The sequence below is a fragment of the Botrytis cinerea genome, chromosome 14 (assembly GCF_000143535.2).
Source record: "Botrytis cinerea B05.10 chromosome 14, complete sequence".
Lineage (NCBI taxonomy): Eukaryota > Fungi > Ascomycota > Leotiomycetes > Helotiales > Sclerotiniaceae > Botrytis > Botrytis cinerea.
The window spans coordinates 391,628-417,366 of record NC_037323.1 but is presented as its reverse complement, the minus strand read 5'-3'; the positions used below and the strand labels follow the sequence as shown (position 1 = coordinate 417,366).

Here is a 25,739-nt window from a genome sequence, read left to right as displayed (position 1 = left end):
CTAGTTGGTCTCCTGAATAGGCGTAACGATCTACTAGTGTCTAATGGTGTTCCATTAGACTCTCATTGCCGTGGGCTGTACTGTTTCTGCTGGCATTTTGATACAACTGTGGACAGTTGCAAGGGCATGCATAAGCATTCTCATATCCAGGGTCTCCTGAGACTTGGCGATGAGCACGCTCATAGCTGTGACCGTGTTCTTTACCAATTGCTTGGGCATTGGCTGGTTTCACGAGAGATAGATTTGACTTGATGGGAATGGATCTACAAGTTTTTCCGGGACCCTCCAATATAAATGACTTGGCGCCACATAAATCGTAGTACATGTACTCAGCAGCAATGGCCTTGTGTGTGTGGGGGTTTTCGCCTAATCTTGGGCAATTGCCAGACATGTCGACAAGAAAGCATAAAATATAACCGCTAACTTATGCCATATATACATCGAATGAGTGTCTCGGTGAGTTCCGTGCTGCGCCTCTTAACGATGCAGCAAGTGTTGATCCAGACATGAATATCAATCACACCATGGTTGAATACAAATGTATTCAAATTTGGCAAATCCTGGTTTCTTTTCAGCCTCACGAGGTTAAACTAGATCGCCGAAGCTTACGTCGTCTTCATTTCCGGCCTGAGGGTAGGTAGGGCAGGATGACATACTCTTCGTGGGGCGGGTAATGGAACAACCATAGACGAACGTGGCCATGGGTCTTCAATTTACCAACGTCAATGAGGTGCTTGGTTGGACCTTTCGTGATTTATGAACCCACAGATGTGGTCATGAATGTGTTTTCAGTACAATAGCAGACCGGCCACCAGCGGTCAAGCTTTCGAATATCTTCGAGGGTGATCATAGTCGAATAGGGGACACTTCGCTTGTCTTAGCGTTGTCCGTAATGCTTCTATTAGGTCATCTATAGGGCGTTACGATTTTACAACGGACAATTTTCCTCCGGTGGAGTTCCCACACTATGATTCCCGAAATAGATCATCAGATGCCAAGCCCGTATTCGAAGCTTAAAGTCAAGCATATTGTTCTGATTAACTGTCGAAGACTTCTTGGCAAACCTTGTCTCCTTATTATCAAGGGGAATCTTTGTATGCGCTCCATAAAGTTCTGTAACGCTAGTGTCTTGGCAGTGGAAACTTTGTTGTATGCTTAAGATGAAACCGGGTCTTCGCTCACTTTCTGCCCCACCTCATACGGGGAAGATGCTAAGAGTCAACACGTTCATTACCTTATTCTATTCCCGCGATGGCTCAATTTCTCTCACTTTGCTCATTGCACCACAAAATTGGGTTTTTTGACTTTTAGATTCGATGATGGCTGTGCAAATAGCAATGCTTGCAACTCTGCTCCACTACTGGCACGTGCATCATACTGGGAGGAAGCGGTGATCAATCCAAACAGTGTAATGCTTATACATAAGATGATCTTGTACTTGTAGCATTGAGAATGCAGACGCGTTCTTCTGCATACTACAGTCGAACTTTCTTGTCTAAAAAGTATGGCGTTACTTCGCACTACTCAATGGCGTGAACGTGTCAGACGTCAGACTTTAGCACTGATCGAGAAGAACTTCCTCTTGTTTCTCAGATCACCATGGGCAACTCTCTTTCGCGCATTGATTCTGCCAATATTCTTCACCGCAATAATCTGTTCCGGTGGGAAATTCTCCAATGCTGGATCCACCTCGGAGGCCGGTGGAATTGCCGACTCTTCACAGCAGATCAAAAGTCTGAAGCAAGCGCTGGATGATGTTCCCCTCACGAAACTTGTTCTATGTACGAATGGACTCAATGGAACGGAACTCAATCCAATCATAGAGACTGCGGTACAAGGCATCAGCTTGGACAGGTGGTTTATCACTGACGACGTGGACGACTTGTATTACGATTGTCGACAATACTTGACTGGCATATCCAACTGCTTCGCTGCTGTCATCTTCACCTCAATCAATGCTACCAATGTTGATTATATCATCGCCACCGATAGCGCTAAAAGCTTATTCAGTACCGACTTTGCAAAGCATGAATCCTTGAGCAACGATCGTTTGATGCCATTACAATGGGCTATCGATTCTAGCATTGGGAGCTTCAGTAAGACGACTCCGCCATCAGAACTTCCCTGGTCCGGTCGTTTTGGAGGCCAATCATCGGATTCAAGTTCATTTGATGCAACGTCTTGGTTCATGGTGATTTACTACTTCGTCGCTCCGGCATTTCTCCTTGCTTTGATTGGCGTTGTCTACCATGTCAGTCTATTTGTGGCATCAGAAAGAGAATTGGGAATGACCGAACTTCTAGACGCACAAACATGCACGAAAACACCTCGAATTTTCTCCACCATTGCTTCTTTTGTTGCAATTTACTCTCCAGGATGGATTGTTTGCTCCATTCTCATGACCCAGCTTCTCTTTACGCGTTGCTCGGATGTAATTCTCTTGTTCCTCACACTATTAGCTGGTACATCTCTCACTGTGGTAAGCAAATATTTCCCGTTATAACATCAAAGATTCTTCGGGGTCCAGACTTGAGGGACGTAATTCAAGAGCCACTTCTTTTGAATGCAACCTTCAAAACACATATTTCCAGCTCCATAATCTTTGCTAACATAATCGCAGTGGTCAATGTTCTTATCCTCATTGTTCAGAAAAGCTCAGCTGGCAGGACTTTATGCTTCCATTCTCACATTCACGCTAGCCTTCTGCACTGTAGCGTTCGTGTTCAGTGACACCCCAGCCTATACCATGATCTCAATACTAAGTATCATATTTCCTCCATACACATACTCAACTCTCATCGCAGACATTGCGCGGGCCGAGGACCGTCTCGCCAGCTTTTCGCTCCTGAAGTTCACTGTGTCCACCACCGCCACCTCTGATAGTCAACGTCTCGCTCCACAAGTCACTGGCTACCTGTATATCGTATTCTTCTTCGCCCAAATTGCGATTTACACCGCTGCATGCTTTGCAGTCGAACACTATAAATGGAGCGTGAAAAGAACCTACGATGAGATCGATTCATCTAGTGACATTGCCGTGCGGTGCACCGAGCTTTCAAAGACTTTCCAAGCAAGCCGTCGATGGTACTGGCCATGGAGCACTGTGGGAACCAGCCATCTAGCTGTAAACAGTTTAAATCTTGAATTGAAGACAGGTTCAGTCAACTTTCTGCTCGGGCCAAATGGAGGAGGTAAAACGACGACGCTGAAATGTATCGCGGGTATTATACCTGCGGACAAAACTTCTCGACTAGAGATCAATCAGAATGCCACATTTTCTGGTGTCTGCCCCCAGCATAATGTAAATATCACCCCTTTCAGTTATGCGCCGAGTTAACATTTGTAGGTTTTCTGGGAGAGACTGACGGTTGCCGAGCACGTCAGAATTTGGAGAAAGATTAAAACTGGAACACCTGCGGTTGGAGGCGAAGATGATGTGCTCATGGAGTGCGATATCTTGAGCAAATCGAATCAAGCTCCAGAGACATTATCTGGAGGCCAGCAAAGGAAGCTGCAGCTTGCCATTGCATTTGTGGGAGGTTCTACAATGTGCTTTATTGATGAGGCTTCCAGCGGCTTGGTAAATACAGCTAATTTAGAGTCTCGACCACTGCTGACAGATTCTAGGATCCTCTCTCAAGACGCAATATCTGGAACATTATTTCCAATAGTCACTCGCGCCGTACCATCTTGATAACTACGCATTTTCTTGACGAGGTAAAGAATAACCCCGAACCTCATTTTACTTACGATGCTAATTATTCTCAGGCTGATATTCTTGCGGATAACATCTCAATCATTTACAAAGGAGGACTTGTGTGCACCGGCACTCCCACTTCACTGAAATCCAACTACGGACTGAACCTCGAGATCCGCCAGGTTGCGACAGAAAATGATGAAGGCTATGAAGAAGAAGAGGAAGATGAAGAAAACAAAATGCCTACTTGGACCGTGAAGACTTCTACTGAAGCAACAAAGAAAATTCTCGAATTGGAAGAGCTATCAGGTGGTTTATACTCAGTTACCTTCCCGACGCTAGAGCAAGTCTTTTTGAACGTCACCAATTCGTCGCTGATTGATGGCAATGGCAACGGAGATGCAACATCCAGCGATCAGATATCTAGACAGGATACTGAGCTCGAAGAACTGAATGCAGGAAATGTAGAGGGGATAACCCTTGAAGTTGGGAAGCAAACCACGCTATCTCACCAAGTAAGTTGCTAATTTGTCGGCCTAATTCCCATACTAACTATATTTAAGATTCTCGCAATCCTGAAAAAACGCTACCTTCTAACACGGCGCAGTTGGATGGGTTATGGTATCGCTCTCGCAATCCCAATTATCATTGCTGGTGCACTAGCTGGCGAGTTTGCCAAATTCAATACCTTTGATCCATGCACACATAGAATGGATGTTACCATGCGAAATGCAAGCATAGAAGAGGCAATGTCTTTGAGAGATAGTCTTGGTACTTTCGATGTTATTGGCCCTTTAGATTCCCCTGATTTCTACAGCGCTGAGGACCTTGCATATTATAAAATTTCTAGCGTTGCTGGACCACCGGCTGCTTTTGATGGTGAAGTTCAAAATACAATTTATGTCGAGAACATGGGACAATATTTCTCGCCATTTGAGCTTGAACGAGAAGGGATCACAGGAGAACAAAAGGCTCTAGCTACTCGTGGCAGTGCATCTTCACTCACAGACATGGTCACCATCATCAAAGATAACCATGGTGAGCCAGCATTTGGTGTTTTTGCTGCTGACTCGGCCGATATCACGCTCGTTCATCGAATGTCTCCAGAATACTCCATGGCAGGTATGAATATCATCGCAAATCGACTTGCGAACTCCTCGGCACAAACTGGAACGGCAAGGCAGATCAAGACCTCGTTCCGCAAATTCCGACGCGTCAAGTTTGAGCCCGACTCTTTGTCAATTCCCCTCTTAGTTTTCGTAACACTTGGGCTCATATGTAGCACAAGTGTCAGCATCATGTATCCGGTATTCGAGAGGATCAACAACGTCAGAGCTTTGCAGTATTCGAATTCTGTCTCGGTAAGTTTATCCAACGAAATGAACATAGTGTGCGTTTTTCTGACATCAAAATAGTCTGCAGCACTATGGATGGCCTACCTGATCTTTGATATGCACATTGGACTCATCACGTCTGTCGTAACATGGGCAATCATATTCGCGGGCGGAAATAGCCGGATCTGGTATGAATCAACATTCATCCTCTTCGCAATGCTGCTATTCTGCATTGCGACTTATCTAGGTCTTTATATCTGCTCTTTATTCCTCAGAAAAGCTGCGTTTGCAGTCGCTGTTGGCGTGCATATTATGCTGATGTTGGTTTATCTCATCGCAGTAAGTGCCCTCCCTCCGATAATTTTGAATAGTCCTAACCAAAAAAAAGTATGTCATCAATGATTCCAAGGAACCTCTGAATTCATACGACATAACCGTTGATATTCAAGGTGTACTTGGTCTCACCTCGCCAGCAGCCAACCTACTACGAACATTCTTCGTAGCAACCGATAACTTCGGCATCACCTGCGGCGAGACAGGGTGGTATGATCTGCATCCCATAGCATTTCAACTATATGGTGGTGTCTACATTAATCTGATTCTTCAGATCATGTTCTGTGCTCTTGTGCTTGCATATATCGAAACTGGAAGCTCAGCATGGTTTTCCAAGTTTCTTCCAAAGAGGAAGATGCCAGCGACTCAAGCACAATTAGACTTTGGTATGGAGGGAAGAGAGTCTCCAAACTTCGCGCCAGAGCAGGATGGTGATATTCCCCTGAAGCCTCTCAAGGGAAAGACCAGTATACCTGTCCTCGTCGTCTCCAAGATAACCAAATTCTTCAAGTCACTGCTAGCAGTACAAGAAATATCTCTCTCCATCTCCACGAATGAAACACTGGCACTTCTCGGTGCCAACGGTGCTGGAAAAACAACAACCATCAACATGATCCGTGGTCTCATCACTCCTAATCATGGTACCATAACCATAGATGGTATCAATGTTCTCGCTTCGCCCCAACAAGCACGAATCCATACTGGCGTTTGCCCTCAAGATGACGCAATTGATGAGCTCACCGTACGCCAAACATTAAGCTTCTACGCTAGTATTAAAGGTCTGCGGGACGTCAAAGCGAATGTAGACGGCGTGATGCGCGCATTCGGCATAACAAGCTTCGCCGACCGTCTCATTACCAAGCTATCAGGTGGCACAAGAAGGAAAGTCATGGTCGCGATTGCCATCCTTGGGAATCCGCGATTGCTGCTACTGGACGAGCCTTCTACCGGGCAAGATGCCGGTGCAAAACGTGTTTTGTGGAAGATCTTGCGTTCGCTGAGTAATGATCGCGCGATTTTGATTACCACGCATAGTATGGAGGAGACGGAAGCGTTGGCTACGAAAGTGGCCATTGTAGACAAGAAAATGCTCGCTTCGGGCACGACGTCGCAGTTACGATCGCGGTTTGGAGGATTCTATCGCTTGCGGGCGGCGTATGAGGTTGGGAGTGAGATGGAATTGGAGGCGGCTCTTGGGGTTATGTTTGGAACGCAAGTGCGGAATCTCAAGTGTGCGTTTGGCGAGGTGGAGTTTGAGCTGCCGTATGAGAGGAAGATGATTGGGAGGATTATGCTGAGTATGGAGAGTTTGATGGTGAGTAAGGAGGGGGTGCTTGGGATTGAGAGGACGATGAGTGGGCAGGGCTTGTCGGAAAATAGCACGAAGGATATGCCGAAGATGTTGAGGGACTATACGATTTTGGAGCCGTCCATGGATGATGTTTTCTTGAATGTTTGTAAAGAGGCGGAGATTGGAATCTTGTAGATAATTGTGAGATTCTTTGTAGAGAGAAGCAATTTCGAGTCTACACCTATAATAAATAAGATACCCTAACTATACCCAATTTCAAAAATCGAGGCTGTTATTAATTGAGGAGAGGATTCAAACTGATTGATATAAGAACTTGGATTGTCAGATGCGACCTACTTACTAAACGTTTTTCAACCACCCAATGATTTTCACCATCTTCTCTTCTTCATTCTATACCGAACAAATCAATAACAGAAGTATACATCGAAAGTTCCAGCATAGCGAACTTCCACCAGTTCCCAGTCCATTACGTGAGCATGATCAAAATTTGCTTTTTAGGGAATAACATGTGTGTTCTGTTTATTTTGAAGTTCTTGTGGATTTATTTAGTACGCTCGAGTTCTTTCAATTGAAAACATTCATATCTATCTATTTTTAGAATGTTTACTCCTCGCCTCGCTGATCACTCCTTCTCTTCTCCTAGTGTTCCGCATCCCGTCAATCCATCAACACGACCACTCTTTCTTGGGGAATTAGGGTAAGGTGAGGTATTTTAGCATTCAGGTATATTCCGTTCAACAATACCAACAGCAATAAGACTACACACTGTTGAAATCTTGTAACCGTATTTGGCAACACGGCTCTAGTACATCTCACTCTTCTGTAAGTTCTCAGGGGGAAAAAAGGAGACCATTGTGATTCGACTAAAATTGGCAGACAAGAGTAAGCAAACTGAATCGCTACCACTCCCAGAAAGTCTTAGGCTCGCCAAGCCCGCCAACTTGATTCGTTACTTAGATTCATACAGTACTCTAGAATCCATCGTTAGCCGAAGCGAATTCGAGTTCCACCTCGCTAATCATTCCGACTGGAACAGTCCTCCCTACGACGGTATCAAGCAATGTATATACCTACCCGTGTACAGTAGCACCAAGCAGCTTCTCCTGCATTAACTGTGCTTCAAGCACTTCTAGTAAGTTTATTCGTCGCAGTCAGGTGTCTTCACCACTTAGAAATGCCTTTGCTGAACGAAATATCCACTCTCAATAGTTGCATCTGCAGTCATCACACCGCGGCCTCTCGCTGTCGGCGAAACTGTAAATTGTACGCAATGGGCATGTCTGCAGCAGTCACCACAACATACTGGCAGTGCAGCTGCAGTTTCAACGCCTTCTCTAGTGTAGACTGGCATTGTCTCAGATTGCGATCAATTTTATGAGGTTGAGAGATGAACGATTTGTCTGAGATTGTCGTTGGAAAGTATGGAATAACACTTGATGACTTTTACTCTTGGGATCCTGCGATCGGGAGCTCGTGCCAATTTTTGGAGTGAATATATATGTGAGTGATGAGATTTCTTAGAGAACGAGCCATAGTCCTAAGAATGATTCTTTAATACTATGTGCTTATTTAGCTTCATCTTATAATTCATATAACAAAATGTATTATGTTGCTCATATGATTACTGTTTAATTGTGAAACCAAGTCAGCTTCCCTCTAACATCTAAATCATTATATGCTCATGGGCTGCAGTATTAAAATCTTCTATTAAGTATGTACCATTCCGTAATATTTCTGTACTCAGATTATCATTTGGTTATGATGATCCCGGTTCCTGTCGGTCTTCGTGTAGCTGTTGTTTCACATACCAAAACCTTCATCCCGAGTAACAGCACCCGAAGTGAAATCGCTCAATGCCCATCTTCTGTATCAGTGCATTGCCGTTTAATCTGGCCCCGAATGGATTTTCTTTGTCGCCATAGATGAATCCGTTTGCTTGGTCGTCCACACATTGGTACCGCATTGGAGTGTGTCGCATACTTGATCCGTGGACATGGATTATGAGCTTGGGTCTTTCGTCAGCAGCTCGGCCACGCCAATCAAGAGTATCGCGTATATCATGGAGGATATCGCGGTAGTTTCCACGATCACCAACGAATTCTAAAAAACTTAATTCGACGAATCGTAGTGTTGTCGGAAGCGCACCGAGCAGGGAAAGCAGATCAGGTCCGTCTACGATGGAATTTGAAAGACCAAAATATTGGAGCTTCCGCCATCGATCAACCGGGAAGATGGTCTGAAGTGGAATGCGGTTTTGCTCAAAATCAGGATAGATCTGACCGTAATCGGCCGCTATTCGGAGACTGACATGCTCTAAATCAGGCGCTGCCTCGAACATTCTTTTCAAGTGACCACTACGAAAACTGGACCAGTCGTCATAATACTGCCCATCAGCAAGCAGGGCAAGATCTATACGACGGAAGCCTGGCTGTTGAATTAGATGAACAAGATTGTTATACTCTTCACATGGCTCATCAAAGATACGACAACTCAGTCCTGTTTCGAGTTCTCTGACATCGATGATTAGCTCTAAGATGTGGTGGTCATTCCGTCCAGCAAGTACGTTGGTGATAATACAAAACCCTCGCCATTGTTTCTTAGCAGTTTTATCATTCCATGGAGGTAATATATATATTTCTAGTGGCCCAGAAGATGGCCAACCACGTGGTATTGGATAGTTGAAACCTTTTGGAAAAGATTTTATCATAGGCGTTTCGTAAAGTGGTCGATCCAAACTACCATGAGCGGCGGGTGTAATGGTAATTTTTTGTAGTGACTGAAAGCGCTCCAAGACATACTTCAATGCATCAATATCTGCCCCAGACTCCAGGACTTCTTCCTGCTGCTCTAACAGCGTCTCATAGTAATTCCATGATTCGGAAAATGGCAAAAACTCTCGTGTCTTTGGCCTTTTTTTGTCTCTTTTGAGATTTTTCAAATTCTCAATGTTGTTTTTGCAAGCTCGTACAAACCAGGTGGGAGGGTCGTCTTCCGGCCGAGGAGGTTCTTCTAGCATACGAATTGCTTCATTTGGCCTCGCTAGTTCGTGGACAAGTAGAGCATCATCCCATATGATCTCTTGAACTCCTTTGCGAAACTTTTCGTTATCAGCAATTGCTCGTGCAACTTCAATATTTTGCGGATTAGCAGACAAGAAGACCCTGTCAAAACGAAGAAGAACTTCCTCGCCCAGAGCTTTGTATGTCAGACGAAGGCTCTTGAGATCGGGATTAGGTAGGTAAGAGACGATAGCAGTGAGAAGTTCAGGGACAAGAAGCACGAGATTTGATTTGGATAACGGGTTGGACATGATGGCTGCAATCGCTGAGAGATTGGTTAATTCATTTCGGAGTGAAGAGGGAAGGAAGGTGATTGGCTTTGGATTGATTGATTGATTGATTGATTACGCAGGTAATATTGGATTGCCCCAGAGGACGCTGAGCCCTACTAGGAAATAAAGAGTATCTGATTATATTTCGAACTCGCACTTGAGAAAAATCAAAATATAGAAATAGTCTCAACATTTATTTGGACATTTTTAAAAAGAAAACAAAAACAGAATCGCGGTCTTAAAGGGGGCTGCTTGATTTGGTGCAAATGAAACTGTCCAATTGGCTACCGCTCAATCTACGCTCCCTCCCTCTGGAGAAAGAGCCTCGATATTATTGTTATACAGCATATCTTTTTATCTTTATTCTTTTTCTTCTTTCGGTCTCTCGTTCTCTCCATCTTCCCAGTCCCCGCATAGATACATACATACATACATACACTCTTTCACCAGAAATTACTCATACACAAGCAAATCCACCCCACATCATACCCCGCTCCAGCAAAACCAACCAACCCTCTCTGTCTTTCACCTCCAAAACAGCACCACCCCAAACTCCTCCTCACTCCTTCCTCCCTTTTCCACCCCTCCAGAAAACACGACCAGCAAAAAAATAAACCAAACACAAAAAGAAATCCAAAGACATATTTTCCGAATCCGGGAATCGAACCCGGGGCTACTCGGTACCATATCATAAGATAATGAAAGCGAGTTATGTTAACCCCTACACTAATTCGGATGGATGTTTGATGAAGATGCGACTCATTTATACATATATATTTAGCACTCAACAATAATGAGAAGGAAAGGTGTGTGACAAAACGACGACGACGACGATGATGATGATGATGATGGTAATGTAGTCAAAGAAGAAAGAAGCACCGAAGAGATATAACGATAAATACAAGAATAATGAATGTATAGTAAACCCAGAGAGATTTAGAAATGCAGAGTTGAATCAATCAATCAATAAGGCGTCAAGTCTCTCTTTTCTCAAAAGTCTCCCTTCGTATATAAACGACAAATACCTCTATCTATATACATCTACATCTACATCGCCATTCACAGCATAGCGAACTTCAACTAGATACTCCTGCACTAGAAAGAAAGAAATAAACATGATTCGTAAAATCTGATAAATCTCCAGACCCTCACACACTCACTCATACAAATACATATACGTATACGTATAAGAGAAAAAAATACATATTCTCCCTATCTCATCTCTATATAAACCAGATAGATAGATAGATAAATAAAGAACCTCAACCAAATCTCTCTCGCCCAGGAAATAATACTCACAAGAATCGCTAAATCCGACTCTCACCCCCCAGCTCCCTACATCTTTTTCACATCCATCCATTCATCGATCCATCCATTATCCTTTCCACGACAGACAGATACAAATACATACACTTATACATCCACATCCACACAAATAAACACATAAACATGGAAGCCCAATGTATACCAAGTGAAAACTAACTCCAATGACCCATAGTCTATTCTATTCTATTCAAGAAGAAAAAGTCATTCTCAAGTAATGTCATGTCATACCAAGACCCGAATGAAATGCCATTTCCTCTTCCCTGTTTCCATTCCCTTCCCAACCCATTCATAATGATCATTTTCCCTTCCCCTTATAATTCGGTTGCCTTTCATAAGCATTCGGACTTCTTTTCCTCTCTTTACCCTTTCCCTTTCCCTTCCCATGTCCACATCCATCTCCATGATCATGATCATGTCCATGTCCATGTCCACCTCCTTTCCCTCCACCCCCAGAAGGTTTTGCACCCCCGTCATCATCATCACTACTACTATCATCGCTATCACTCGAACTTTCATCCGAGGATTCATCGATGGGTCGAGGAGCATGGTATATACAACAAACTATTTCAATGTTAGTTCACCATTCCAAGAAAACACATCAACCTTTTAAATCCCCCTTCTTCCCATTCTTCTCTCAAGCAAAATCCCCAATTCACAACCCCCAAATACTCCAAAACACAAAACAAGAAGATGGAAGCCAAATACCTTTACTCTTCTTCCTCCCCAACCCTTCATTATCCACCACATCTTCCGCCCACTGAATCCTCCTTCCCCTTCCTAAACCCGTTGCTCCATCCACACTACTTTCACTTTCTGTATTCGGCGCACCTCTCAAACGTAAAACCGGTGTATTGGTGTTCGATTGTGATTGCGTGATTGTTAAACTTCCGCGATTCTGTGGAGCCGTTTGTGCTTGTCCTTGAAGCCGGGTTTGTGTTCGGCCGACTGGAGGGGTAGAAGTTGACGCCATTGTTATGGCGGGGTCGATGAATTATTTGGAAGAAAATCTATATGCGTGGAAGACTGAATATCGGGACAGATCAGAGTAGGTAGACAGGTAGGTAAACGTATTCCGCTGATGGTGAAGAGAGTGGTTCAAATATATGTTGTTCGCAGAAATCTTCTGGTTTCTTCTCCCTTTTATTCCTTCTGCGTCTTTACAACCACTTCTCGCAATAAATATCGCAATAAACCCACTTCGCCAATTCTCGAAATCTTTTCTCTTTGAATCTCCCAGAAATCTCTAGATTCTCGCAAATCTGATCCCGTCACCCAGTATTCGATAATCTTCCTTATCCCAAGATATTTATCTAAATTCACGTCCGCGTCTTCTTATCGTTTGGTATCGTGTCGTATCGTGGCGTATCGAATCGAATCGTATTCCACCAAATCACACTCCGTCGTATCCCTCACCAAATGAATCTTCCTCGCAGAAACTAGAATCTCAGAACTAGACGCAGACCGAGATGCAAACGTAGAATCTCGTCCAATTTCTTCCCAGTCTCTCACAAGTCCTCTTCAAAATCCACGACACAAATCTCTCTATGCCGTATAATGCTTTCACTCTTTCCTTCGTCTTTGTCTTTGTCTTTTATCTTTAGATTCGAGATTCGGATTCGAAAAGTATGTGACGAGATCAAGTCCTCGAGAAACAACCGTTCCCTTCAAATCTCCCCTAAAACAAAAAGTAAACCACAAACTTCCCAACTCAAAAAGAATCTAAATCTGAATCTTGATCCTAATCCCAATCTTCAGCCCACATATGCAAATCTCTGATAAATCACAAACTCAAACTCAAATTCAAATTCAAATTCAAATTTTAAAATCTAAACTTTATCCTCTTGAGACTTCTATCATGTCATGTCATGTCATGTTATGTCATGTCAATCAACCAGTAACCTTAATATAAATTATTCATCAACCCCTCCCCTCCTATTAAATATCCGAGGCTAAGGCCAAGGCTGAGGCTGAGGCTGAGACGAGGCTGCATTGCTGACAGCATTACTTAGCCATGTGGCTAGCTATCTGTGGCGTCACGATCCAGCACAACACACTCACACGCTGTACGAAAAACCCAGCGCACTTGAAAAATGCTCTCTTTTAGAATTATATATCAAATCAACATATCAATATGTGAATCGAAAAACGATAGAAATGATAGAACAATATAAAATTCAATTCTGTTAATCAATGATTTTAGAAAATATTGAAATATAAGTATTCGTAGTAGGTTCTTCGAATTTAAGTGGTTCAGTATGTCTGTCGGTTTTTTTGTCCAACATGCATATATATGTAATACTCTTTCTCCCCTCAGAATAACCCCCCCTTTTTCTTAACAATTCCAATTCCAATCTCCAATCTCAAAACTCTTTCTCCCAACACCCAACACCTACCACTCAATTCCACACTACCCAATCCATCTACTTCCTCGCTCCTCCCTCCTCCCTCCAAAAACCCCTCTAACTTCCATCCAGCTACTTTCTACATTCAATTTCTCCTTCTTCCTTCTTCTCTCCCTCTCTCTCGCTTATACAATCGACAAATAACCTTAAACAGAATAGAATAGAGTCAGTCTTATTTAATTTACTCAACCCCAGATACCTACCTACCTACCTACCTACCTACCTATCTACCTCGATCGATTTCAAGAATCCAGACCACACTACACTACACTACACTACACTGGACTTCCCTTTCCCAAAAAGATCCTAACCAGCACAAGAAACCAGAGGACTTTAGCATGCTGAGTATCTAGACGACCACACTGGGACTATACCGAACCGCACTATACTGAATCCAGTCCCATCCACGATTATGATTAAGTTCCATGATATGATATGATATGATAAGATAATAAGTACATTTGATATCATAACTATGCAGAAGTATAATAAATAACGTAAAGAAACAAACAAATAAATGAATGAATGCGCCGAGGAGAAAACGAGAAAAAGAGAGATAGAGAGAAAGAAAAAGGTAGACTATTATAAGTTAGACAATTAATCCCTTAAATCTAAATGCTAAATCTAAATCCAATAACAAAAAAAAAGAGAGAGATACCCAGATATTCTATTTCAAATACTCATTCTCAAGTACCCAATTCAATAAATGAAGAAATAAAAGCTCTTTATTTATTTCATTCCATTCCATTCTAATCGAATCCCTTTATTCATCCAACCAGAAATTACATACTACATACATACATACACACATACATTCGATACACTCTGGAGCGATTTCTGTATTATTAATATAATATTCACGTGAAGAGTAAGTAAACCTCGAAAGATCTAGATTGTATGTCCAGTCTACAAACTAATAATATACCTCCCATGAACTGAGTCCCAAACTCAATATATTCATTACTCATGACGCATCATCATAGCCCATCATTATCATTCATCGCTCATGATGCAAACTCTCATCTACAACCCACTCTCACAAAACTAACCACCCAACCACCACCACCCCCAGACCCAACATCCCTCCTCTCTCTCCGCCAACCCTAACCCTTCCCCCCATCCCCGGCACCTCTTTCTGAAGCACCTTTGTAATCGTAGCCGTCGCCTCCACACTCACACTCTCACAACTAACCGTTCCACAAGCCCATCCACTCGGACAACAATCACCTCCCAAACTAGCCGCACAACTCGTCCAACCCGTTGCACATGCTCCTGTAGCCGAAGTAATTGTTGCTGCTGATCCCACCGGAACCGCTACTGTAATTCCACTACTAATAATTGTCGTTGATGATGTTGCTGGACAAGATGTCGTATCGCAATTTCTCCCCGTTCTACAACATCCTCCTTGATAATGTGCTGAGCAAGCATAAAACCCCGTTGGACATGTATCTTGAGTAATTGAAGAAGCCGTTGTAATAGTAGAAGAATCACCAGTAGGACGAACTGGAACGACACCAGAAGCAGAAGTAGTTGTAGTAGTGCTAACATCCTCCGAACTTCGAGAGACCGTACTCGATACACTTGAGGATCGTGTACTCGTAATCGTAGTTATCTGAGTCGTAGTCGTTGGCGTCGACGAAATAACCGTAAAAGTTTGCGTGGTGGTAATGACCACCACAAGTGATGGATTGATCACACATCCAATCGAAGCACATACATAATTAGGGATACAACAGCCTCCTCCCACATCAGCCGCACAAGGGGTATTTGGCGAAGCGCAATTCGTAATGGTTCCTCCACAATTTCCTCCACTAGGACAACATCCTACAGGTCCCAACCCAGTATCTGTGATCTGAAAACACGTTTCGTCAGTTGCGCAACAACTATTTGGATATCCAATTGATGAACAATTCGACGTTCCCGTAGGACACTTAAAATCTCTTTTCTCCAGTAAAGCCAACGCAGCAGCCGAATTCTCTTTACGAGCTCGAATTTCTTCATAATCCAAGAATCCCGAATGATCTTCCGTATGCAAGGCAAACGGTGCTCGAAACGCGATAGGAATTGATGAATTTGCAAATGATCGAGCCTCCTCCTTCAAATCTCTTTCCCTCAAAACCTTATCCCCATCCAAACTGATGTGTGTCTCCTCATTTCCAAATCTCCAATATTCCATATAGAATTTTTCTCCCTCATCCTCACTCATTTTAAGGATCCCAACTGGACTTTTCGCAACCAATACATCTTCTCTCTCCAACCCCTCATCTCTCTTGCTACCCGCAGATCCATAAATCCAATCCTTAACATGTGTCGTCCAATCACGAGGCCATGAAGCCAATAATCGATTGTTCTCACCATCAATCGCGTGTACCGAATTCGTCTGCGAAACCAACAATATCAAAATCGAAGTCGGAAGACCTAAAATCTTCGCCGAGAGACGCATTTTGAGAATTGCTTATCCAGCCCAGCTCCGATCTAAATTGATAGCGGGGTGGAGACCAATTGATGTCAAGACTAGGATAAGCTTTCGAGAGCTTGAAGAGCTATTGTGTAGATCAAGATGCAATGCAGTAATGCAACAAATCCTTAACAACTCCAACGACGAATGAGAAGAAGAGGATTATGCAAGTAATAAAAGTATGAGCAGGTAGTATCGCAGTAGAAAGAGAAAGGGAAGGAAAGAAAGTTTTCCTAAATGCAAGTGAGAAACGAGGCTGGGATGGGAACCAAGAGGTAACACGGATTGATCGCCCACAGGATCTAAGTAGATGATAAAAAATCTCCGGTGGCTGGGATGCGAATTTATGGATAAGGATAGCAGCAGACACACATGCAAACGCAGCACAAACATACAATGTAAAGCTTTCGGTATTCGAGTATATACATGACTACATAACACAACCCCTTTGACCCTTCACAAAAATCCATGCATCGACTTCCCTCTCTCCCAAGCTACCAGAGTAACTCTATAACCAGCAAAGAAGAACACAGCATCATACAATACAATACACAGCAAACCATCCATCCATCCCTCGCCAAAAGCACAAGTGATAAATCATGAATGATAAACCCAAACCCCAAACCCCAAAACACAATCCATAATCTATAAATCCCATCCCGTCCCAGCTAACCACGAGGAGATCATCATCACCCCACCTCACTGGCACCATGAAACATAGCTTTCTACTAATCTCCCAATTCCCATCTCATCTCATCCCTCTTCCTCCCGGTGAGTCCAGCCCAGTCCAGTCCAGCCAAGCCAAGCCAAGCCCAGCCCAGCCAAACCCTGCCCGCATACAAAAACCATAAATACCATGAATACCATACCTAACTATTACAAATACCACAAACCCCTCACTCAACCACCCCGAGCCCCAAAACCCCAATCTAATAATTTCCCAAATTTATTCTCCCATCAACCACCAATCCAATAATACATAGGTAATACAATTACAATTCCGAATCCGACAACTTTATAGTTAAAACATTTAAAAATTTACAATTGATCACACACATCTATCTACTCGTATCTCTTGCAACAAATTTATAATTTTTTTTCCCCCCAAATTTTGATTGAATTAATTATAATTAAAATAGTAGCATTGTAAAAAAAAAATAAAAAAAACGTGTTGATTTTAGCGGGGTTGGTTTGGGCGTCCTTATGATGATATGATTGGGTAAATTAACCTTAATAAGGTTAAGGTTACCTAGGTAATAAGGTAAGCTTTATATCTAACTATCATAACTAGATATACAATTATATTCATACAACTATATTCATATCCATACACATACTCATACTCACCTACCTCTTCACCACCAACGACATCAAGAAGTAATAAATAGACACATCTGAAAGCCAGTATCGAGCCAGCTCAATCATCAATTCTCCATTCCATTCCATTCCATTCAACTCCAGTCTCCTTTTCTCCTTTTCCCTCAGACGTGTACAGTTTACCAAAAACTCCACATCCTCTCCTCCACTCCTCCACCCCTCACCCCTCACCTCAAAAGAAGCCCTCCATGCCCCGCACAGACGAAGCCGCCTCCTTCTACCACGCCGTCTACAGCGCAATCCAAGAGATTCCCTACGGAAAAGTAACTACCTATGGACACATCGCGCGATTAATCGGGATGCGTATGTTCTTTTTTCTTTTCTTCTTTTTCTTTTCTTTCCTTTTTTCCTTCTTTTAATATCTATTCCCCATTTTCATTCTGGACTTTATATATATATACATATATATATATATACACAGAAAGAGAGAAAGAGATCCAGACCAATCCATAAATAAATAAACCGATACAAACAAACACACAAACCAAAAACTAATCCGCTCCCTTCCCCCCTCCCACAGCCCACCGACCCCGCCAAGTAGGAATCTGTCTCAAGCATTTGCCCGCCTCTCCCACCGACTCTTCAACTTCAACTTCCACCTCTACCCACCCCTTCCATAATGCCAATGTACCGTGGCAACGAGTCATCAATGCTAAGGGGGGGATAAGTCCACGGTATGTATCTTCCTTTTTCTATCCACCATCTCCCTCAAATTCCCTCTATTCCCCACTCACCATCTCCTCCTCCCCTCCCCTCCCCTCCTCCGCCCTCCACCATGTCTTCCCCTCACCAACTCCCCTCCAGAGCCCACCCCTCCGGCGCCCAAAACCAAGCCGCTATTCTGCGCAGTGAAGGAATCGAAGTAACGAATGGTTCTCGTACGTATCTCTTCCCTCTTCCCTCTTCCCTCTTCCCTCTTCCCTCTTCCCTCTTCCCTCTTCCCTCTTCCCTCTTCCCTCCCATCCACAACCTCACTAACCCACTAGTCAACACCCTCCTCGTCTCTCTACCCACCTACGGCTGGTTTCCGCGTCAGCTACCTAGCGAAGAAGCTGCTGGGTTAGATCCACCGATTAATTCGGATTCGGATACCGATTCGGATTTGGATGCGGATGCGGAGGAATGATGCGGAAGAATGATTATTTTATTTGCTCGCTTGCTGATTTGTTTGTTCGCCACCTCTATGTATATATCACCACTTACCAAATCAGATCAAGGGAGGTCAGAATTGAAAAGTAGGCATGGCGCTGAGTATAATATTGAGTAACTGAAATCATGGTTAAAACTGGAAACGTTATTAAAGTCAAGTACATCGTCTCACATCACATCAAATCAAAATCAAAAATTGTTGATGGAATAGTGTTTATGCATAAGATCTAAAGCTATGTAGGATACATAACCACCATGACAGTAGAATAGTATAATCCACTACCCCATCAACAAAAAAATTCTTGATAATTCATTTATTCCTCCATCATATCTCAATGTATACATTTTCATCAAGCCATCTCTCATAAGATGGAATCCTGCATCGCATCTGCTATTCTGGCCAGCTCACCAAATGCTTAATGAATGATTATTTCACTGAAGATAAAAACATTCCATGCAGATGGTTCCCTTCCTTCCACCCCACTGTACAGTTGGATTGTGAGTTGTCCAATAAACTTAATAGCAGTCGAATCCATCAATTTGGCCGAATCTTCTGATACAAATATCAGATATACATCTCAAAGGCAGTATATAATTCTCCATACTACACAGCTAAGCAAAAAATAAATTTGTACCAATGAACCACCATTGATTTGAGATCAAACGGGTGGGATGGATCCAATTGCTTTGATCTCTGGATTATTGATGCCAATGATCCAAATAAGGTCTAATGAACTATACTGATGCAATCACTATAAAGATGCGACAAATAAAGATCATAGACTTGATGCTGTTCTCCTCCATATTGTCAAAATGCATGATGCTAAAGCATCGACGTGATGAATATATTCCCCAAAGTCAGAGCATCTTCGCTCATTTACTCTCATCAGCTCCAGGATTGGTTTGAGCTTGAGGGCCAGTTGGGACTTGGTTGTTGGGTGGGCCATGTGGGTGTTGGTTGTGTCGGAAATTTTGTTTGTTGCCATTGAAATCCGGGTTATACTGATTTCTTGGACCCCCTTGAAGATTTTGGGGGCTTGTAGCATATTGGTTAGGTGCTCCATAAGCACCACCTCGCATTGGCACTGTTGATATATTAGAATCGATTGCACCATGTCTTAAACTTACAAACTTACTTTGATTTGGGATTGGTTGAGGGAAGACGGGTGTTCCATATTGAGGGACTGGGCTCATACCATACATAGGTTGTGGATGACCTTGTTGAGAACCTTGATTCATCATCATTGGAGCACCTCGACCAGGACTTGGATAACCTCCATTTGGCATAGCTGGAGGATGTCCATTATTTGGTGGCATGAATTGACCTTGTGCTGGTGGGTACATCATTTGTGGACCAGGCCCCATTGTTTGTGGAGGCATGAATCCACCTGCAGGGTTGGCCATCATAATTGGTTGACCCATATGACCTTGTTGTGGCATAAATTGATGAGTTTGAGAAAGGGATCTGAATGGTGGCATTTGAGGTGCACCAGGGTAGGAAACCATCTGTGGGTTGTAAGCTAATTGTGCATTTCCGCCCATTGGAGAATGGAAGGCTGCCATTGGAAGCTGTTGCATTCTTGGTGATGAAAAGGATTGTGCAGAATGCGATGGCATCATACGCAATTCATCAGCATTGAATGTTGGGGCGGGATGACCCATCTGAGCTCCATGCATGTTGATAGGTGGTTGACGTGGGGATTGCCTAGCATTAATGTTGTGAACTCCAGATTGAAGATGGAATGGCAATTGATGTTGATGTGGTACTTGTGGAGCTGCTTGTGGTAGGTGAGGCTCCGATACAACTGGTGTGGTAGTAGGGAATGGGGCCTTGTCAAAGATTTGCTTATAAGACTCCGTAGGTGCATCGCCAGCAGTAAGTTTCCATAGTAAATGAGTATCATAAGCTGGCTTCAACCCACCATTTGCTATCCAATTCTTCCCCTCTCCTGGCTTAAGGGTCTTGATGAGCTCCATTGCATCATATTTGCCCTTGATTGAAGGACGAGCACCCTTTGCCATTGGCTTACGGCGAATCAAGGAACGTGCGACGGGTGTCGTTGAAGCCTCTGGAGCATTAGCTGCTGAACGAGGACTTGAACCACTGCTTGGACCAGCGGGACTAAAGTCTTTTGCGAATGCATTTGGGCGAAATTCACTAACGCTAGCATTCAATCTCGGACCACCTTGAGCACTTGCCACGCCACTTGAACGACGGGAGAAATTTGGATCAGCAGTGTTAGAAGGACCAGTAGGAGGAATTCTGGCTTCATGAGCTGGCATGACATTGGATGGGACTTGAGCTGGTCTATTTTGTTCGAGATTTCTTAATCGCTGGGCCAAATGACCAGCGGTGCCACTTCGGGGCATTGTCTGCTGTGCTTGAACAGGTCGATCACCTCGAGAATTCTGTGTGAAGCTGTGAGTACCTTGGGGATAAGGTCCACGATTAATGTTCTGGCGACCAGATGTAGCGGGTGGTGGCGATGTGGTGTGAGTAGAGGTTGTAGTAGCGGAACGTTGTGCAGCAATTCCATCAGCAGCTTGTGCAATTGGCTTTGCCGAATCAGTAGGATTGAGCTTTGCTTCTTCAGCATTGCGTTGCGCCTTCTCTTGAATCGCCTTTTGCTTTGCTGGATCCTTGGCAATGATAGGAACAAGATCTGATGGAACTGGAGTGTGCAACTTGAAATCATTGGCAAATCTCTTGAGATCATTCAGTTTGATTTGCTTATCATTCTTGATCTTGTTGGCGCGAATTTGTGAAACATTGTTTCTTTGAGTTGCAGCAAAGGTCTTGAAAGCCTTGGAAACATCAGCCTCAACAGTTGCAGTAGCATTTGGCCCGCCCATATGTTTGACTTGTGGAGGGATTGTGCGAGTTGCAGCAGGAGCCACAGTCTTTTTGAGCTCTGGAGTGGGAGTGGCACTTGAATCAGTGGTAGTAGGTGGAGTTGCTACCTCTGGCTTTGTTGACTTTGCGGCTGAGGCTGGTTTTGCCTTATCTGCGGGTTTATCGGCGGGTTTATCGGCGGGTTTATCGGCCTTTGCTCCTGCAAACATGATGGCCGAGTCGACAAGAGTACGGTCTGCCGGAGCGGTGACTGGAGTAGCAACTGGAGTAGCAACTGGAGCAACAACTGGAGCAACAACTGGGGCAGCAACTGGAGCAGCAACTGGAGCAGCAACTGGAGCAGCTGCAGGTGCGCGATCAACAGGAGCACGCTTTCCAGGTGGTTGATATGCACCTTTCGATGCGGTGAGAGGTGGGAAATCCTGCTGTCTACGAACGCCACTGTATCTGCGAATGTGTTAGCAACTACACGCAAGAGGAATCTAGGAAACTCACTTGTCTTCCTCATCAAGTCCATTCTCATTTGATCCGGTGTGGTCCGCAATACGCTCTTCTGCAACATGAGAGTTCATTGCCGTGCTGCGTTCAATTTCTCTTGCCTTTCTATCTGCCTCTGCGACTCTCTGCGAATATTGCGGATGGCTGGTGTTGATCTGGGTTGTGTAGATATTCTCATCGTAGTCTGTCTTCAAGCCAAATCGTCGCTCGTTCTCTGCGAATTGATCCCAAGGAGCAGCTCTTCCTCCTCGACCTGATTCCAAACCACCATCATTATCGGCGGGTTTGTCAGGAACCCATCTTTGCAATACACGCTCTCCTTGGTTTCGGTTGCCAGAAATCGCAGTGTCTGTACGGAAAAAGCTCGAGTTCCCTGAGCAGGTTAGAGTTTGTGATGTCATGGACACAATGTAGAAAGACCAACCATTTTGCGATCTGCCATCAACCTTTCCATTACCATTTCCCCGAGCATCTCCCATGTCTTTTCTTTGCGACGCCATGTTTCCTGATTGCTCTCTATACTTTGTGCCGCCGTTGGGAAGGTCGTTGCCCTTTTTTCCTTGTTGTACCATGTTCAACAACTGACAATCAGATGTATATCAATTCTCGTGGATTTTGTCGTGGTATGTGGATGATCTACGCGGAGAGATATCTGAAGACGAAATAAATTAGCAACCCAATCCATGTGGATGAGATTCAAAGGTGAATGTGAAGGTGAGTGCGTGAGCGTGAGCGTGAGCGTGAGCGAGTGAGGGAGGGAGTGAGTGTGCTTCGGCTTTTGGTTACACAACGCACAATAAATGCGCAAAGCACTCCATCAACCATGCATACAATCGATGACTGAAGGAGAGATAGAAAATCATAGCTGGGGGAGCACGATGGAGGGGAAATGCTCAATACACACCACACAAATGGAAATCTCCAAAACACACCCTTCCTTCGATCTTCTAAAATCGCGCCCAATGTGTGCGTGGTGTCAAGGCTGGAGGATTTGCGAAGAATCTGGGGTTCAATCTGGAGCTGGTCCCAAGTCGAAGATAAAATTCTAATGGAAAAGGAATGTGGTTAGCATACATGCAATGTCATGCACAATTGCAGTAACTAAAGAAGTGAAATTGTGATGTGGTTGTTTGAGTTGATTGCGAAAGCTCCAAGCTTAATCAATCGTGTCAAAAAGAAAGGCTGGGGTTGTTGTAAAAGTGTATTAAGTGCATTTAAGGTATAATGGCCATAATAATAATCACTTAATAAACGTGTGTGCGTGGATGTGTGTATGCGTGTGTAGATTTAAAGAACCGTCGTGTCTCACCTCGGATAGGAAAAAGAATTATGAGAGGAGAGGAGAAGAGAAGAGAAGAGAAGAAAAGAAATCCGATCGGACCAAAAATCAAGAAGACCTCCACTGCTCTCCCTTTCTCAATGACTGAAGTTGGTTACAGTATATCGTAACAGATCAGACACTTGTGGAAAGTTGTGAGTGTTGGGGGGGGAGGGGGGGGGATTTGTGGTGATGGTTCTTTGGATCCTTCAGAAGAGGGGAAATGCTCATAAGAATTTCGGAAGGGGTGTGGTCCGGGTGGAAGAGGGAGTGTCGATAGCGAGGTTTGGCGGGTTCAAGGGCAGATGGTAAAATGATGCACTCAAGCGAACGGGGTGTGGGGGCGTGGGCTATCAAGAAATGGGTGAGTCGGTAGTGAGAAGGCAGCAGGCCGGCAGGGAGCGTGGATGTAGATGTAGATGTAGATGTGGATGTGGATGTGGATGTGGATTCGGGGACTGCAATATCTACGTACCTGAGATGGGTGACGGTAAAGTAGGTCGGTCGGTCGGGAGGTCGAGAGGGAGAATCAATCGGGGGATCGAAAGAAGCGTCGAGAGAGGGGAAGAAATCGGTTTATTCTTTTCTGGCAAAAAGAAGGCTTCACTGTGAGGAAGAGCAAAAGTAAGTAGGCCGGGAGACGGAACAGATCATAATTAAGTAGAATGAACTTCTCGATAGACTAGACTAGAATACGTACCAAGTATCTAGTTCTACGGCGGGTGAAAGAATGAAGTTGGAATCGAGAATGATTAGGTAAGACTTCTCTCGAGAGAGAAAGCAAGGTCAAATAAAATAGAATAAAATAGAATTAGATAAAATAAAAATCAATAAAGAGAGAACGAATCAATTTGGCATCGACGTCTTTTCCTACTGTCTGTGGGTTGAAGAAAGGGAGTTTTTTGCTTGAGGGCTCGTAGATATCTTGGGTGGTACGGTGAATAGGGTGGATGGAGCCTTGGGCGTGTACCTTTCTTGATATGGAAAGCTTTGTTGTCAAGAATAGGAATTCGCCCTTTTCTTATTCACAGTATCGCACGCACGTGTGGTGGCAAGAGAAAAGAGAATACGGGGAGAAGGAGGAGAAGGAGAAGGAGAGGAGGAAAAAGAAGAGCGAAGAGAGCGGAGAGAAGTCCAAAGGAAAAAGAAGTCGAAATCTCAACCTAGAGGATTCATGAAGCTTAATATAATATGATGATACTGTAGAGCACTGAATAATCCCTTTCCACCACGCCCCAAATTGACCATTGCAATAAAAGCTTCACACAATACAGCATCACACCACACACCACACACATCCAGCCAGCCAGTCTTTCCTCCCCCTCTAATATCTATCCTCGAGGCCGAATCCAAGGTTCACAGTAAACGATATCTATTCCCTCGACCTTACTCCACGATCCTCTTGACCACCATCACGACACGACACAACAAGGAACTTCGCTGTACCATTCGCCCCCATCCAATTTAACCTCTCCTCATCCAACCACACAAACCGGCAAGCCTTCTTTCGTCCCTTCTTACCTCTCCTTTCCATGTTGTTGTGTTATTAATATCTCGGGGACCCGGTAGATATCACATCCTAGTGTCGATAGACGGGAGCATTAATCCGAATGGGGGTTTGTGTGTGTGTGCCTGGTAGATATCATCACATCAGCAGAATCGTATGAATGAAACGTCGAGCCACTTCACGACTGGGAAATCAATGGGATTGAGATGAGGAGGGAGGGAATACAGAATTCAAACGGGCTGATTGAAGATCCAAAGGGGCTGGGTTATTTTTTATTTTTTTTCATTTTGGGAGGAGAAAAACCCTGGAAATCGAAAATAAATCATGTGTGGAGTACCTAGGGAAGAGCAAACTGAGAGGCTTCGCACATAGGCTGAGTCTGAGTATTGTACATGTCAAGATGCGAATTCGGTATTGCAATTCCACAAGGGGGGTGAAAAGGTCCATTTGGGTCTCCTGGGTCTCGTGGGTCACATATACGAACATCCATCCTTTGACCTTGGTATGCGATCTGGTGTGACCAGTGTACAATCATCTTCCTCGGTGCGCAGGCTTATTACTTGCATAGGCAAAAGTTGATGAGCATGATGATGTTTATGAATTTAAGGAAACTCTTCGAAAGGGAGGTATTGGGGAGTCGGGCACAAAGACATATAGATATTTCAATGAACGGTAACGTATTGGGTATACATTCCATCAGACACATACCTATCAAAGCCTCGTTACCTAGGCAATCAATGGTCGGATCCTCATACTTTTCAACGTAAACATTCCAAAGCGCTTCCTACATTCTGCAAATGGCCTGATCTTGCCTAGCAGGGCGATCCAAATCTTAAGATGCTT

General features: G+C 43.9%; 6 protein-coding genes across 6 annotated transcripts; 2 read left to right on the top strand and 4 right to left on the bottom strand.

Annotated features, from left to right (window-relative positions):
• Nucleotides 1–1,203: 1,203 nt before the first annotated feature.
• On the top strand, nt 1,204–6,919 carry BCIN_14g00940 (hypothetical protein). The gene is made up of 8 exons (XM_024696986.1): nt 1,204–2,479; nt 2,621–3,301; nt 3,347–3,580; nt 3,628–3,717; nt 3,769–4,212; nt 4,261–5,058; nt 5,113–5,370; nt 5,420–6,919. The coding sequence occupies exons 1-8, from the start codon at nt 1,505–1,507 to the stop codon at nt 6,848–6,850; spliced, it is 4,911 nt and encodes a 1,636-aa protein (XP_024552800.1). The 5' UTR covers nt 1,204–1,504; the 3' UTR covers nt 6,851–6,919.
• Nucleotides 6,920–8,363: 1,444 nt separating this feature from the next.
• Nucleotides 8,364–10,713, bottom strand: BCIN_14g00930 (hypothetical protein). The gene has a single exon (XM_024696985.1). The coding sequence runs from the start codon at nt 9,984–9,986 to the stop codon at nt 8,493–8,495; it is 1,494 nt and encodes a 497-aa protein (XP_024552799.1). The 5' UTR covers nt 9,987–10,713; the 3' UTR covers nt 8,364–8,492.
• Nucleotides 10,714–11,495: 782 nt separating this feature from the next.
• BCIN_14g00920 (hypothetical protein) lies at nt 11,496–13,129 on the bottom strand. Its single transcript, XM_001550040.2, has 2 exons — nt 12,039–13,129; nt 11,496–11,894 (listed from the first exon to the last, which is right to left on the bottom strand). The coding sequence occupies exons 1-2, from the start codon at nt 12,301–12,303 to the stop codon at nt 11,629–11,631; spliced, it is 531 nt and encodes a 176-aa protein (XP_001550090.2). The 5' UTR covers nt 12,304–13,129; the 3' UTR covers nt 11,496–11,628.
• A 1,500-nt stretch (nt 13,130–14,629) lies between these two features.
• Nucleotides 14,630–16,450, bottom strand: BCIN_14g00910 (hypothetical protein). The gene has a single exon (XM_001550038.2). The coding sequence runs from the start codon at nt 16,176–16,178 to the stop codon at nt 14,772–14,774; it is 1,407 nt and encodes a 468-aa protein (XP_001550088.1). The 5' UTR covers nt 16,179–16,450; the 3' UTR covers nt 14,630–14,771.
• A 1,109-nt stretch (nt 16,451–17,559) lies between these two features.
• Nucleotides 17,560–18,846, top strand: BCIN_14g00900 (hypothetical protein). The gene is made up of 4 exons (XM_024696984.1): nt 17,560–17,873; nt 18,091–18,244; nt 18,375–18,448; nt 18,557–18,846. Exons 1-4 carry the CDS (start codon nt 17,759–17,761, stop codon nt 18,694–18,696), a joined length of 483 nt encoding a protein of 160 aa, XP_024552798.1. The 5' UTR covers nt 17,560–17,758; the 3' UTR covers nt 18,697–18,846.
• A 94-nt stretch (nt 18,847–18,940) lies between these two features.
• Nucleotides 18,941–24,248, bottom strand: Bcpbp1. Its single transcript, XM_024696983.1, has 8 exons — nt 24,090–24,248; nt 23,865–23,995; nt 23,381–23,739; nt 22,976–23,116; nt 22,496–22,723; nt 22,069–22,444; nt 19,856–22,020; nt 18,941–19,804 (listed from the first exon to the last, which is right to left on the bottom strand). Exons 5-8 carry the CDS (start codon nt 22,641–22,643, stop codon nt 19,593–19,595), a joined length of 2,901 nt encoding a protein of 966 aa, XP_024552797.1. The 5' UTR covers nt 22,644–22,723; nt 22,976–23,116; nt 23,381–23,739; nt 23,865–23,995; nt 24,090–24,248; the 3' UTR covers nt 18,941–19,592.
• Nucleotides 24,249–25,739: the final 1,491 nt, after the last annotated feature.

Bases quoted from the DNA above. Each gene is read 5' to 3' on its own strand.
- BCIN_14g00920 (XM_001550040.2), bottom strand. From the start codon at position 12,303: ATGGCGTCAACTTCTACCCCTCCAGTCGGCCGAACACAAACCCGGCTT. The intron at 11,895-12,038 runs GTATTTGGCTTC...ACATTGAAATAG, and splicing joins GGGGAGGAAGAAGAGTAAAG to TTTGTTGTATATACCATGCT.
- BCIN_14g00910 (XM_001550038.2), bottom strand. From the start codon at position 16,178: ATGCGTCTCTCGGCGAAGATTTTAGGTCTTCCGACTTCGATTTTGATA.
- Bcpbp1 (XM_024696983.1), bottom strand. From the start codon at position 22,643: ATGGTACAACAAGGAAAAAAGGGCAACGACCTTCCCAACGGCGGCACA. The intron at 22,445-22,495 runs GTTGGTCTTTCT...TAACCTGCTCAG, and splicing joins TGATGGCAGATCGCAAAATG to GGAACTCGAGCTTTTTCCGT. The intron at 19,805-19,855 runs GTAAGTTTGTAA...ATATATCAACAG, and splicing joins TCAACCAATCCCAAATCAAA to TGCCAATGCGAGGTGGTGCT.
- BCIN_14g00940 (XM_024696986.1), top strand. From the start codon at position 1,505: ATGGCGTTACTTCGCACTACTCAATGGCGTGAACGTGTCAGACGTCAG. The intron at 3,718-3,768 runs GTAAAGAATAAC...AATTATTCTCAG, and splicing joins CTACGCATTTTCTTGACGAG to GCTGATATTCTTGCGGATAA. The intron at 5,371-5,419 runs GTAAGTGCCCTC...ACCAAAAAAAAG, and splicing joins TGTTGGTTTATCTCATCGCA to TATGTCATCAATGATTCCAA.
- BCIN_14g00930 (XM_024696985.1), bottom strand. From the start codon at position 9,986: ATGTCCAACCCGTTATCCAAATCAAATCTCGTGCTTCTTGTCCCTGAA.
- BCIN_14g00900 (XM_024696984.1), top strand. From the start codon at position 17,759: ATGCCCCGCACAGACGAAGCCGCCTCCTTCTACCACGCCGTCTACAGC. The intron at 17,874-18,090 runs GTATGTTCTTTT...CCCCTCCCACAG, and splicing joins CGCGCGATTAATCGGGATGC to CCCACCGACCCCGCCAAGTA. The intron at 18,245-18,374 runs GTATGTATCTTC...ACTCCCCTCCAG, and splicing joins AAGGGGGGGATAAGTCCACG to AGCCCACCCCTCCGGCGCCC.